Source organism: Perca fluviatilis, chromosome 14 (assembly GCF_010015445.1).
Source record: "Perca fluviatilis chromosome 14, GENO_Pfluv_1.0, whole genome shotgun sequence".
Classification (NCBI taxonomy): domain Eukaryota; kingdom Metazoa; phylum Chordata; class Actinopteri; order Perciformes; family Percidae; genus Perca; species Perca fluviatilis.
In genome coordinates, this window is record NC_053125.1 from 36,443,791 (window position 1) to 36,458,841 (window position 15,051).

General features: G+C 43.2%; 1 protein-coding gene and 1 pseudogene across 1 annotated transcript; one reads left to right on the top strand and one right to left on the bottom strand.

Moving 5' to 3' along the window:
• Positions 1 to 708: 708 nt before the first annotated feature.
• On the top strand, positions 709 to 9,403 carry LOC120572851 (zinc finger protein 239-like). The gene is made up of 2 exons (XM_039822350.1): positions 709 to 980; positions 7,546 to 9,403. Exons 1-2 carry the CDS (start codon positions 882 to 884, stop codon positions 8,245 to 8,247), a joined length of 801 nt encoding a protein of 266 aa, XP_039678284.1. The 5' UTR covers positions 709 to 881; the 3' UTR covers positions 8,248 to 9,403.
• Positions 9,404 to 10,912: 1,509 nt separating this feature from the next.
• LOC120572639 lies at positions 10,913 to 13,785 on the bottom strand (annotated as a pseudogene).
• Positions 13,786 to 15,051: the final 1,266 nt, after the last annotated feature.

Consider the following 15,051-nt stretch of genomic DNA (forward strand, 5'->3'; position numbering starts at 1 on the left):
TACATTTATATGGGTACCAGCTCATATAGGTGAAGGAGGTAATGAATTGGCAGTTAAGTGTGCGAAGAAAGCAGCAGAGCTACCTGATATAGAGGTGAATATTAAATACAGTAAAGCTGAAGTCAAAAGTATAATTAAAGCTAAAAGAAATGCAAAATGGCAGTTTTTGTGGGATAATGAACAGTCTGGGAGACACCTGTATAGAATTCAAGGAAAAGTGGGGAAGAACAGGAATACATACAGAAGTAAGCAAGAAGAAGACATGGTGTCCAGAATGAGGCTAGGACATACAGGATTAAATGGAACATTATTGATAATGAAAAAGCATGTTGATGGAATGTGTGAATATTGCAAAAGTCAAGAGACAATAGAGCATGTAATAATGTATTGTTCTAAATATCATCAGACCAGACAAAGATTGATTTCACAACTTGGTGAAAACCAGATGACATTAAATCGACATGATATACTGCAAAAAGGATCTGGTGAAATTTGTTTTAATTTTTTGTTTTCTTTTTTAAAGATAACTGGGTTATTTATAAGGATTTAAGAAAGTGTAGGTTGACCTCTTGAACCACACTCCAGTCCAGATGGTGGCGGTAATGCTCCAAAAGCTGGTTGCCAACCGCCATTAAAACATCACAAGAAGAAGAAGAAGAACAGGAGATGTTGGTATTTCTTCATTTAATTATGATGATTAGATTTGTTGGTCATCTCTGACGGTCCTGTTATTGTAGCAACGGTAACTCAGGGGGGCGTGGTTTAGTACGGGCTTGTGACCGCGAGACGCTGCGAGATTTGCAGTAGCCAGAGTGAGTCCACACACAACAGAGCGAGCAGCCACAGAGGAGAGCTGCTGGATTTCAGAGACAAAGAGAGGAATGGAGGACCAGACCTCCGACCAGAACCCGGAGCAGCGGAGCAACAAGGTCCCCAGAAGACAAGCAGCAGGCTCGGACTCTGATACCACCGATGTTCAGGTCAGTGTTCAGGACACAACAACGATACTAAACACACGCGGAAGAGGCTCGAGGCTCCGTGTATCGTCCGTTCATTCTGTTGTTAGAGATCAGACGTGGAGAAAGGAAAGGCGTGTTTAGATGTCTCCGCGTCTCCTGCTTCCATCTTGTAGACACTCAAACTAACTAAATGCGTAGTGTCTTGTTCTCGAGAGAGCGCGCGGAACAAACAATGCTACATTTCCCTCCAAAACTAAACTAAACAAGTTGCCGAACAAACACGATAATAGGCGAACTGTGGAGAGTCTCATTAACTGCATACTTGAGATCGTAAACACAATATAAAAACGACCCAATGAAACCAGTTGAGAAACGTTAACAAAGTGTTTTTTTTTATCCAGAAAAACCGCAGTTTACCGCTCCAATATGGCGGCGACGTGCTGTGCTCAGATATAGTCAGGCTTCAAAATTAACATTTTCGTCTACCAGCCAAATGGCTAATGAATGTTCAAATATTACCAGCCATTCAATAGATTACCATTGGGTTTTTGGCTGGTGAGTGAAGCAAATCTACCAGCCACTTGCATATTTCACCAGCATTTGGCTGGTAAACGGTGCTAATTTAGAACCCTGGATATAGTGCCTTCAAATGGGGTCGTGTTGATGAGAAGAGTCCGTATAAACGCCCCCTCTTGTGCTATTCACGACCTCGTGAGTGAAAGTTTCCTCAAAGCTCTGAGTTTATCAATATTTACACACCGTCTTATGTGATACGTCTCTCTCGTCGCCATCTTGGTACGGGGTTTCTGACTATAAAGACTCTGTGTCTTCAACGTTTTTTAAGCCAAGGACCCCTTAACTGAGAGAGTGATCAGGGACCCCCTGCTACATACACATAAACATATTTAGTGCATAAAATACTAAGCTATTGAAGTCATAGTTTTTGGCATGGTTTTATAAATCACGTTTGAATGTTAAACTACAGTGCCTTGCGAAAGTATTCGGCCCCCTTGAACTTTTCGACCTTTTGCCACATTTCAGGCCTCAAACATAAAGATATAAAACTGTAATTTTTTGTGAAGAATCAACAACAAGTGGGACACAATCATGAAGTGGAACGAAATTTATTGGATATTTCAAACCTTTTAAACAAATAAAAAACTGAAATATTGGGGGTGCAAAATTATTCAGCCCCCTTAAGTTAATACTTTGTAGCGCCACCTTTTGCTATGTCTCTATCAGTTTTGCACATCGAGAGACTGACATTTTTGCCCATTCCTCCTTGCAAAACAGCTCGAGCTCAGTGAGGTTGGATGGAGAGCGTTTGTGAACAGCAGTTTTACGTTCTTTCCACAGATTCTCGATTGGATTCAGGTCTGGACTTTGACTTGGCCATTCTAACACCTGGATATGTTTATTTGTGAACCATTCCATTGTAGATTTTACTTTATGTTTTGGATCATTGTCTTGTTGGAAGACAAATCTCCGTCCCAGTCTCAGGTCTTTTGCAGACTCCATCAGGTTTTCTTCCAGAATGGTCCTGTATTTGGCTCCATCCATCTTACCATCAATTTTAACCATCTTCCCTGTCCCTGCTGAAGAAAAGCAGGCCCAAACCATGATGCTGCCACCACCATGTTTGACAGTGGGGATGGTGTGTTCAGGGTGATGAGCTGTGTTGCTTTTACGCCAAACATAACGTTTTGCATTGTTGCCAAAAATTCGATTTTGGTTTCATCTGACCACAGCCCCCCTTTTTTCCCCGTTTTTTGTGTGTCTTCCCAGGTGGCTTTTGGCAAACTTTAAACGACAATTTTTATGGATATCTTTAAGAAATGGCTTTCTTCTTGCCACTCTTACATAAAGGCCAGATTTGTGCAGTATACGACTGATTGTTGTCCTATGGACAGAGTCTCCCAGCTCAGCTGTAGATCTCTGCAGTTCATCCAGAGTGATCATGGGCCTCTTGGCTGCATCTCTGATCAGTCTTCTCATTGTATGAGCTGAAAGTTTAGAGGGACGGCCGGGTCTTCGTAGATTTGTAGTGGTCTGATACTCCTTCCATTTCAATATTATCGCTTGCACAGTGCTCCTTGGGATGTTTAAAGCTTGGGAAATCTTTTGTATCCAAATCCGGCTTTAAACTTCTCCACAACAGTATCTCGGACCTGCCTGGTGTGTTCCTTGTTCTTCATGATGCTCTTCGCGCTTTACACGGACCTCTGAGACTATCACAGAGCAGGTGCATTTATACGGAGACTTGATTACACACAGCTGGATTCTATTTATCATCATTAGTCATTTAGGTCAACATTGGATCATTCAGAGATCCTCACTGAACTTCTGGAGAGAGTTTGCTGCACTGAAAGTAAAGGGGCTGAATAATTTTGCACGCCCACTTTTTCAGTTTTTTATTTGTTAAAAAAGTTTGAAATAGCCAATGAATTTCGTTCCACTTCATAATTGGGACCCACTTGTTGTTGATTCTTCACAAAAAATTACAGTTTTATATCTTTATGTTTGAGGCCTGAAATGTGGCAAAAGGTCGAAACGTTCAAGGGGGCCGAATACTTTCGCAAGGCACTGTAAGTTAATCCTGTGGCAGATCTAGAACATTTTACATGGGGTGGCAGGGGAATTCCCATATTTAAACGCACTGCTATGCCGCGCAACACCCTGCTACGCCCTGAACTGCTGCAACTATTATTTCTAGTCATAGTTCCATTATTTTTATTGTCACTATAATTGCCACCTTTCATCATACCAACTGCTGTGATTATTATAAGTCATAATTCTCTGTATGTGCATATCTGTGTCCCAACCCAAAAGGAAGTTTTTCCTCGCCACTGGTGCACCAAATGCTTGCTCTTGTAAAGTTCCTAGAGAAGAGTGAACTCTTGTTACGATTTGATACTATAAATAAAATTAAATGGCTTGATCATATTTACTGATACAGACAAATAGAGCAGAATGTGTCTTATTTCATCAGTAATTATGATGCAGCAGACTCGCTGTGAGCGAACGCCGCTCTGCACATTTAATGCAGGGACGTAGCTAAGTATTTGAGGGGAAGGGAGCTAAGATTACATCTACAATTATTATTTATTATTAATTAATATGAATTAATTGTTTGTTTCAATGTTTTAAGAAGCTTGTGGACATAGTGTTTGTTTTTACAAGCACAGTTTTTTGAACACCAAAGTTAGGCCCTACAGTGGGGGAGGGGTCAGCTGTCACCCTGTAGATCAGCTCCTGTTCCCAGCCATGTTTAACATTACAGGGCTACTTTAAACATTCATCTTGAAATGATTGTATCATGTATGTCAGCATTTGAACGCAGCACTTGGGAAGTTAACTTGGCTAGTTAGCTAGATAGTATTATTAGCGTTCCGAGCGGATACTACTTTGCCGGGAGTAGAGCAGATAGCAGCAGCTGCTGCAGCTACCCAGCCAGAGTGGAGCTGCTGTCCTGCGGAAGACCGCGATGTACGCTAATATTACTAGCTAGCTGCCAGCAAAGGAGGAGGGCGGGCAGCAGCTCCGGTCTGGCTGGGTTTGAGTTACTGCAAACGCTACTGGAGGTCCAAAGCCCGAGTGGACTCCATGTGGTGGGAGCTAGCAGTCGTTTGTTGATGTTAACGGACTCCATTTCTAAGCTACTGTTAAGTGCAACACTATCTAACGTTGGCTTAGAAATTTAGTCAAATTACAAGGAACTGACTCGTGACTTTGATTAGCACAAACAATAGGCTCGTTCGAGTTAGATCAGCTGAGAGGCCAGCGTTTCCCAGCATGCCCTGGGTCCGCATGGGTCTTGCAGTCAGTTTTCATTATTTGGTTTTCTTTTACTGCTGGTAGTGCATTCGCTGCTCATGATCTGACCATAGCAACAATGCTGCTATGAATGCACAAAGGATATATGTTACATGTGTGATTTATGTCTGATTTAGGCTATTTTATGTCATGCAGTATGTAAACACCTTCTCTGATTTTTAGGGCTGGTCCGAATACCATTTTTTGAGCTTCGAAGCTTTGGTAGTAAAGAGCATCGAATATTCGAAGCTTCGGAGAGAGAGGGGGCTGAACATATTCTTATCTCTAATAAAGGCAGGAATCTCTATGTGTCTGTTTGCATTTTGATTATTTTGAGAACCTTTCATCCAAACGACTTCACAAGGGAGTGCAGTGTCGTATTTGGTGCAATATAGATAGACAGGCCAGACGCGTTCAGAATTAATAAACTTTTAACCTCTCAAGGATCACCCTCCCGTCAACGGGACACTTTGTGACTGGGGGCGTCGCTGTAACCTTGATAAAACTTCCACTCATGAGCATTTTTATAACTTTAAAGCATTAAATCTTTAAAATATACAGCCATGTACACAACTGTTACAAAGTAACAGAAAATAAAAACAATTCAGCCATAATCTGTGCAGCCGAGAGTGCATGCATACCTGTTTTCGTTGTCCTTTCAGCAACAAAGTGGTATTTTGACCAAAACTTGATTTTCATAAATCGCCAAGAGTCCGAGGAAATGTAATATCCAAGCTTTTTATTCCAAAACGATCTCTTCGCCTCACAATGTTGAAGTTTCTGGCCGAATCACAACGGAAAAACAGGAAAGTTTTCCATTTCCGCACTTATCGCCTTATCGCCGCTAGCTTCTCTGCCCAGCTTGCTAAATGCTTGAACTGGGCATCATCATGTACCGACATCTTTTGGTATCTTCTTCTTCTTTGTAGTTTATTGGCGGTTGGCAAAGCAACTTAAATGTGCATTACCGCCACCAACTGGACTGGAGTGTGAACTAGAGATAAATGCAGAAAATAAATAAAATAAAAAACGAATATTCGAATGTCAAATTTTCAAATCGAATACCAACGCACCGAACGAATATTCGGGTCCAGTCCTACTGATTTTTGGGTTCATGTTTAGTTACCACTTTGTGCTATAAAATGGTTAATGTTATAACCGTGCTGTGCAGAGCCAATGCTGCTTGTTCTGCAGGTGCAAATATATTTAGCCTATATGTTATATTTTATACTTTTTGCTACTTCGTCTTATTGAAAATGGCCCACTCACTTTTGTACTGGCCCGCCCAAAATACTATTTCTGCCTTACGCCACTGGTTATGACACTTATTTCACCAGTGAGTTGCTGTTAAACGACAACAATAACCACTTGATGGGAAAGGGTATTTTACAATAACTTTGAACGCACGTTCTGCGTTGTTTTTCTGACAACGGCAGCAGCAGAGTGTTGTATGTCCCGGTGTTGGAATCCTCTACGGGGAAATACAGCCACACTGATTATCTTTTAGCATTTTAACTGTATTTAAGCCAGCTACTAGCTAACAGTATGCTTGATCACCCGCGCGTACTCGCCCATACCAACTATCTGGGTAAAAAGAAAACGATACACTAGCACTAAACTGCCCGGGTGTTTGTGTCCAGCTGAACGTTTGCAAAACAACAAAGCACAGTCTCCCTATCTCTCGTTCTCCGTAAAATAATGCTGCGTTCAAGTGCGGTTGGGAACGACCCTACAGTAAAGTTACTCCTCTTTCCCAGACTAATCACCTTAGGTACGATTGCTATTTCAGTGTTAACAAAAAGAGAGAAATACAGTAATAATAAGTAATTAATAATAACTAATAATACGATAAATAGACAAAAAGAATCCTTTGTTTACATTTTTGAATCTGCATCTGTTAAGCACCATTCAATTCAAAAGTGACTAAACTAAAATATGACTGGGATGGTAGTTTCTCTATGTATTACCAACGTATTATCAGTAATAGTTTAAATGGGGGAAATGTGGAAAAATTGCATTGCAGGTCGATTTCAGGTGTGCACCATTATTTTCTGCCTGTGCCTCTATGAAAAAATTAGTTAGGGGCTACAGTGCTCCTAGTTTAAAAAAAGTTAGTCTGGAGCCCTGCAGAGAGTGTACCCTAGCTTGCCAGTCCTTGGCAACAAGTAAAAAAGTATGTCCTTAGTCTTTAGGCCCCTTTTTTTGACAGAAAAGCATTACTCCAATTCGCCACACTCCTTTTTCTGTGAGTCCATTTCAGGAAACCACGCTTTCAGGCCGTTATTCCCTGGAACCGACATCAGTAAACACGAGAAGAAAATGAAAGATAGACTATTAATAGAAAGAGGCGTCCATAATTTTTAGTTTTCGTTGTCCAGCTGGGAACTTGAGACTGTTTATGTTTTGGTTTGAGGTTTGCTGGGATCCTAAAGAGAACTGTTTTGGTGTTGAGATAAAAGACTCATTTGCTGCAGTAACTTAAATGTATTAAGCTTAAGACATATTTTAGTTACTTTGTTTACTTAGTTATTTTTGTTAACAAAACCAAATGAATTAATTAAATGTCCGTAGAGGGGCATGGGGTTGCCACTGACCTCTGTGGCAACCCCATGCCCCTCTATGGACACAACCCTGCAGGTAGGTAATTCATCAATCAAACTTGGAACATTCTGGGATTTATCTCCACAGACAACTCTAAATGTGTTTCTTGTTTTGGACAGTTCGCTCCACCATGACATCTGACTCCCTCTCTCTGTTTTTCTGCCTGTTATAGAAACGGAGAGGAAAAGAGGGCCCTGGACGTCACTGCTGTCAGCACTGTGACAAATCCTACACAACATCAAATTATTTAAAGGTTCATCAGAGAGTTCACACTGGAGAGAAACCGTACAGCTGTGACCAATGTGGGGCAGCTTTCATACAACTGAGTAACCTCAAAAAACACCAACGCATTCACACTGGAGAGAAGCCGTACAGCTGTGACCAATGTGGGGCAACTTTCGCACAACGGAGTAACCTCAAAAAACACCTACCCATTCACACTGGAGAGAAAGCGTACAGCTGTGATCAATGTGGGAGAGCTTTCAGTCACCAAATGTCTCTAAGAATACATCAGCGCATTCACATTGGAGAGAAGCCGTATAGCTGTGATCAATGTGGGGCAGCGTTTGGCTGTCAAAGTACGCTAGTAACACACAGACGCGTTCACACTGGAGAGAAGCCTTACTGGTGTGAACAATGTGGGAAAAGCTTTGCTATAAGTGGTAGCCTTAAATCTCACCAGCGCATTCACACTGGAGAGAAGCCGTATTGGTGTGAGCAATGTGGGAAAACTTTTTCTAGGAGTTATGCCCTTAAATCTCACCAGCGCGTTCACACTGGAGAGAAGCCGTATTGTTGTGAACAATGTGGGAAAACTTTTTCTCAGAGTCGTACCCTTAAATCTCACCAGTGCAGTCACACTGCCTCGTTGTGAACATGTTTCAGAGACAATCTGTTTCCTCCTGACTCCTCCTCATACCCTGATAGCTGTGCTGTTATATTCTGATCTTCTCTCCACATTGAAGGCTGACCAGCAGTAACTTTATGTTCAGAGCTTTGCTATGACTACATACTGGCCTGCCCCCACCTCCCCAAAATCCTGCTGTCGTCACACACTATGTGCACATGTTCACACATCTCTGCTTGGAAGAAGTGGGTCAGAGGCCGGGAAGCTCTTTTTGATTTAGTGTGTTTTATGATTCCTGATCAATTTGGATGTTTTATTCATGAATTTTTGCCAAAGAAGGTTTCCACGTTTTGGTTCTAATTTTATCTCCTGTATCTGCCCGTTATATACTTCCCCAAAAGCATCAGTGATAACTTACAATGTAGCTTCCCAATTTTTCCCTCTGTCTGGGGTACCAGACTTGAATGATGAGATGTATTATTAATTCAGAAATTAAAAGTTTTCTTTCTGTGAATAACAATCTCAAAACTTTCTCATTCATTCTGGAGCGGCAGGTTTACTCTGGAGAGTCATTTAAGGCAGGGTTGGTAATATTGAAAAGCTAGCAAGATTTTAAAGTAGCTCCTCAGAGTTCACCCCACACACAGACGTGCACAAGACTTTTCCTGGAAACAACCAACAACAACCCTCACGAAAAACAAAATAAATCGTACCGGTCCAACAGAAAGATGGCGTCATTCTTCATGGCTTTCAGCTCCCTCAGCTGTCGCCATGGCTGAAAAGCTACGCCAATGTTTACTCTAGTTCACATGTGTCAAACTCCAAGGCCCGCGGAGCAAATCCGGCCCCTCGCACATTTTGATACGGCCCGCATATTAATTTAGGTTCATAATTCATTTTGGCCCAACTACTTTTTGTTGCTTTATCCAAAGTTTTGGTCACTTTTGCCAACGCTTTTGGGGCTTTTTTCAACATTTTTTCCACTTTTTCAGATGTTTTTGTCGCATTTTTCTTACGTTTTTCCCCCCGATATTTTTGTGTCACTTTTTTCTTTGATGGCTATAAGTTAAATTTCTTGGGGTTTTATGTCTACCAAGCTGTAAGTGAGAAGACTATATGATACATGCAATAATACAGATGTTTGACCTTGTTCAATTAAATAAAAGCATGTCAATAAAATGTACACGTCTGGCCCTTGATGTGATTCTTTTTTTCCCAGTGTGGCCCTTAGTGAAAATGAGTTTGACGCCCCTGCTCTAGTTTGTTCTTTAACTGTATCTGCAGTCTCTTTTCTGTGCCTTTTTAGCAGGGCGGGCGGTTGCTATTAACCGCGCCCGTGGCAACTTTTGCTGACTTTTTTTCCTCCATTCTCCAGCAGACTCACAGTAACTCCGGCGGCAACGACACACACTGAGCTCACGCTTTCATGGGAGGGGTAGAGGACGCTGAGCGGGGAAAGGAGACATTTCATTGGTTGTTTCCAAGCGGACCGTGAGGTAGTGATTGGTGGGTGTTCTTACAGGATTACAGCAGCTACAGATGACGGGTCTTTGTCGCTCCTTTTTCAGAGCCCATACGTTATTTATTGCTGTCGGGGGTTTAAAGACCATTTCAAACAAAATATATGAAAAGAGTAGTTTGAAAATGTAACCAACCCTGCCTTTAAGACCTTCATAGTTAATGATACAAATAATGCATTTTTGGTTTCTTTCCATGTGATATAAACATTAACTTGTTTTACTCTTTCCTTAATTACTTTTAGGGCATAATCTTTTATTCACAAATGTTAATTCAAAAATAATAATCTAATACCTGCCACATCTGTATAATTTATAATGTAGTTGCTTTTACTCTTTCTCTCCATTTAGTCTTTTTCCAATTCATTTTGCTGTTTTCTAGTTTCATCACTTAATGTCATTGTTGCTATGTTGTATTTTGCCCTGGATTTGAATAAAAGTTTAGAAAAACTACCATCCCATGATGCATTGCGTGTTCTGTTGGCAGAAAACAGTAGCTGCTTCATTCAAGTTTGGAGTATTGGTACTCTACATGTGACCTGTGTGTGAGGTCTCGTGTATCACTGGGAGCCAGTCAGGTTGGTATCAGCCAGTTTAATCAGCCTCTGCCTGCATTTCCAATGGAAACATGTCATGTCCTTTTGTCGAGGATCCCGTTGATGAAGAAGCTGTATTACTTTGCAGGGAGTTAAACTTACGTCGGAAGAGGATATTGAGGCACCGAATTTAGACGCATTTTAATTTCCAGATAATCACCTATTTGAGCGGTATTGTTTTTCTTCCCAGTCCATCAGATATGTACATAACCTTATCCGTCCACATATAACTATTGTCACTGTTATGTCGTGGGTTCACTTCAGATAATCTTGTTAATAGAGACAACACGGACACGTTGAGTTTCAGTGGAAAACTACCGATCTTTTTACTAACGTACTCATTCACTTAGTACATTCAGATAAACACACTAACAGTGGCGACACAGCGCCAACTAGTGGAACGGGGTACTCAATACACAATGTCCCATACATCACATCTCCTCTCCACTAAATGTTGTGCTCCATGAACATGAACACAAATATCTATTTTTTTTATAACGTGTATAATGTTACCTAAACTTGAGGTAGGGAGTAGACTGTCCCAAACCCCGAGTCAGTCAAGGGATTATTATGCCCTTATTCTTGAGACATGACTCTTAAATCTAAATGAACACAAATGTAACAGTCTCTTATCCAAAAATGTGTCAAACAACTTATGGATTTTCTTAAGGGCTAAAACGAACTGGTTTCGTAATGACACGAGATGGGTATCGCTTACCAGTCTCTTGATGTGGTGTGTTGACCACCTCTGATGTTACCGGAATAGGTTGTACACTCACTGGATCAGGAGATGGAATAGCTGGGTCAGGAACTGTGTTCTCCAACAAAGGCAGATCTGGTGCAATGGAAGTAGACTCCGAAGACTCGGGAACATCCAACTCTGCATGTCGAGCAAGCATCTGTTCAGCATGCCGTCTCCAGTGTTCCGAAGATCCCACGTTGATCGTATAAGACACAGGACCAGTTTCAGCTGAAACCACTCCAGGTGTCCACTTCTCTCCTCTCCCATAATCACGCACTAATACTGTGTCACCCACTTTGAATGACCTGGCCTTAGCACGTGTCTGTCGACGAGCACACTGCTCTTCTTGTGCTTTCTCCACTGTTCTTGCAACGCTAGGCTTCATCAGGTCGAGTCGGGAACGCGGCTTGCGATGCATGAACAGCATGGATGGCGATTCTTTTGTGGTGGAGTGCGGAGTGTTGCGATACGACAGTAAGAATGCATCCAGTCGGTGTTGGATTGAAATTGTGCCTTTGGAGCACTTCAATGAATGCTTGAATGTTTGCACAAAACGTTCTGCCAGGCCATTCGTGGCGGGGTGAAATGGCGCAGAGCGTATGTGCTTAACCCCGTTGTTCTTCATGAATGTCTCGAATTCTTTTGATGTAAACTGGGGACCATTATCGCTCACCAAAACCTCTGGGAGGCCGTAACGACTGAATAGCCCTCTCAGCACCTGTATGGTCTTGGAAGTCGTGGTAGAACTCATCAAGTGCACTTCAGGCCATTTGGAGTGGGCGTCCACGACCACCATGAACATATGGCCTTGGAAGGGACCGGCAAAATCAACATGAATCCTCTGCCATGGAGCTCCTGGCCATGCCCAAGGATGGAGAGGCGATGGTCCAGGTGCTTTTTGTGTGAGTTGGCAGGATTGGCAGGTCTTCGACACTTGTTCGATTTGAGCGTCAATTCCTGGCCACCACATGTAACTGCGGGCGACGGCTTTCATTTTGACAACACCAGGGTGTCCCGTGTGTAGCTCGGACAACACTCTGGGTCGCAGCTTAGGAGGGATGACAACACGGATACCCCACATGAGGCACTGTTGCTGAACAGTCAGTTCATCCTTCCTACTGATGAATGGTGCCAGTGTGCTGTCCACATGCTGAACTCTCGGAAAACGACCTGTGGACACCATTTCCAGTACTTGAGCAAGGACAGGATCGGTCCTGGTCTCTCTGCAGATTTCTTTACAGCTCACGGGTAAGATTTCCAAGTGTTTAATGTGAAAACTGTCCACAGTGTTGGGTTTCTCCTTAACTGACGTGGGAAAGTGGCAGGCGGGACGGCCCATCAGCATTGCCATGACGCGGCGGCTCTCTGTACTGGATACTGTAATCATGAGCAGCCAACAGCAGAGCCCACCGCTGCATTCTGGCGGCCGCCATAGATGGTATTGCTTTGCAGGGACTCAGAATTGTGGTCAGAGGGCGATGGTCAGTGAGGAGCGTAAACTTCCTACCATATAGGTAGTGATGCAATCGACACCAAATACAATGCCACAAAGCTTCAGCTCGCAATCTGTGCATACTTTTGTTCTGCTTTATTCACAAGGTCCGTGATGCAAAAGCTATGGGCCTCTCTTGTCCATCTGGAAAGATGTGCGAAATTACAGCACCTACCCCATATGGTGAAGCATCACAAGCCAGCCGGATGGGCAGTTGCGGGTCGTAAATGGGTAAGCACACTTTGCGATGACAACTGTTCTTTGGCCACCTGAAATGCTGTTGCACATTTTGAGGTCCATCGCCATGGTTTGCCTTTGCCCAAAACGTGCGTTGAGTGGGCTAAGAATGGTTGACAAGTTTGGAATGAACCTGCCGTGGTAGTTAATCAGCCCTAGAAAGGATCGAAGCTGACCCACATTCGTCGGTGCAGGAGCCTCCACAATCGCCCTCACTTTCTCTGGTGACTTGTGCAGGCCATGGCGCGCCGCGATATAACATGGCCCAGGTATTCCAGTGAATCCTTGAAAAATTCCACATTTTTCCTTTTGGACACGTAAGCCGAATTCTTCAAGGCGTCCCAGGACAGCGTCCAAGTTCTTCAAGTGCTGAAGGCGGTCTTGGCCAGTTACCAAAATATCGTCCAAATAGCAGTGGACGTTCGGAAGACCCTGGAGAACCTGGTCCATGGCCCGCTGAAATATTGCTGGGGCCGACGTGATTCCAAAGGCAAGTCTGTTGTAACAGAACAGCCCTTTTGATGTTGTTATGGTGAGATATTTGCGAGAGTCTTCCTCCACAGGCATTTGCAGATATGCGTGAGACAAGTCCAGCTTACTGAAATGCTGCCCCCCTGACAGTGATGCGAATAAATCCTCAATCCGAGGAATCGGATATTTCTCCACCTGCAGAACGGGGTTGATTGTCACTTTGAAATCACCGCAAATCCTAACATCTCCATTCTTTTTCACAACTGGCACGATGGGTGTTGCCCAGTCGCTGAACTTGACAGGCGATATGATGCCCTGTTCCCTCAGCCGATCAATCTCAGCTTCAACTTTTGGCCTCAGAGCATAGGGAACGACTCTTGCCTGGCAAAACCGTGGTTGATGACGCGGTTTCAGAGCTATGGCCACTTTAATGCCTTTCATTGTGCCCAGCTCCTTTTTAAAGACTTCATTGTGCCTCTGTAGCACAGCTTCTAAAGTCTCCTCACGAACTGTCTTAATCTCCCGCCAGTCAATCCGTATTCTCCGCAGCCATTCCCGCCCAAAGAGCGGTGGTGAAGCCCCTTTGACCACGTACAGTGGTAGCTTAGCCTTCTGCTTGTTCATTTTTACCAAGACTTTGATGACCCCTCCGGTGAAATCAGCTCGCCAGTGTATGTCTTCAGTATAGTATTCGTTTACGTGAAAGGTACATGACACAACTGCATGTCATATAGTTCTTTGGATATTAGAGAAACTGCAGCGCCTGTGTCTAATTCCATTTGAATCGTCTTTCCTTCAATCTTTGGTTTAACACACGTGTGAAAGGTTTCCTTTCTGAGCCACCATGTTTAGTGTTAGCTCTGCATCTGTTGTGCTACCCTCACTACCGGACATTTCTTTTGCATCCATGTGGTACACTCCACTTTTCTTTTCTTTGTAAACACTTTTTGTTTTACTTTCCTTTCTTTATTTCCATGCTCTTTGTTTCGACACATTCTCGATATGTGGCCTTCCCTTACCGCAGCTGTGACATGTTTGGTCCTTGTAATAGCAGTCGGCCTCCTTGTGATTCGTTTTTCCACAGCGCACACATTTGTAGCGTTGCTGGCTAGTCAGTGACAGTGCATTTATCTTTAGTGCATTACTTAGCTGGTGCGTGTCCTTTTGCTACCGTCTCCATTGCTACTGCTATTTCCACAGCCTTTTTCCAAGTGAGTGCAGTCTCGGTCAGCAATCTTTTCTGTATCGCCTCCGTGTTAAGTCCACAAACGAGTTTGTCTCTCAGTGCATCCAACAAATGCGTGCCAAAGTCGCAGTGTTCTGCTAACTGTTTGATTACTGCAACGTATTGGCTCACTGATTCTCCCTCTTGTTGGTTTCGTTTATGGAAGCGGAAATCTCGGCAATGACAATCGGTGCCGGAGAAAAATGCGACTGCAAAACACTAACAATATCATCGTATGACTTTAGCCCTGGCTTGTCAGGAGCTACGAGGCTACGCAATAGTCCGTAGGTAGCAGCGCCATTACACTGAGAAGAACGGCTGACTTTTTATCGTCCTCCAATTTTCATTTGCTGTTACAAAATGTTCAAACCTTTCCACGTAGGCCGTCCACTGCTCCACTGACTCTTCGAAAGCAGAGATCTGCCCGATGTATCCGTGTCGTGCCATTTCCTTCCATTAGCAGTAGTTCCCCCGTTTCGTTGGAGCTCATTAGCCTCTGTTAGCCACACTTCCTCCTTCGCCACAAACGCCTTTTTCTTCCTCACACACAG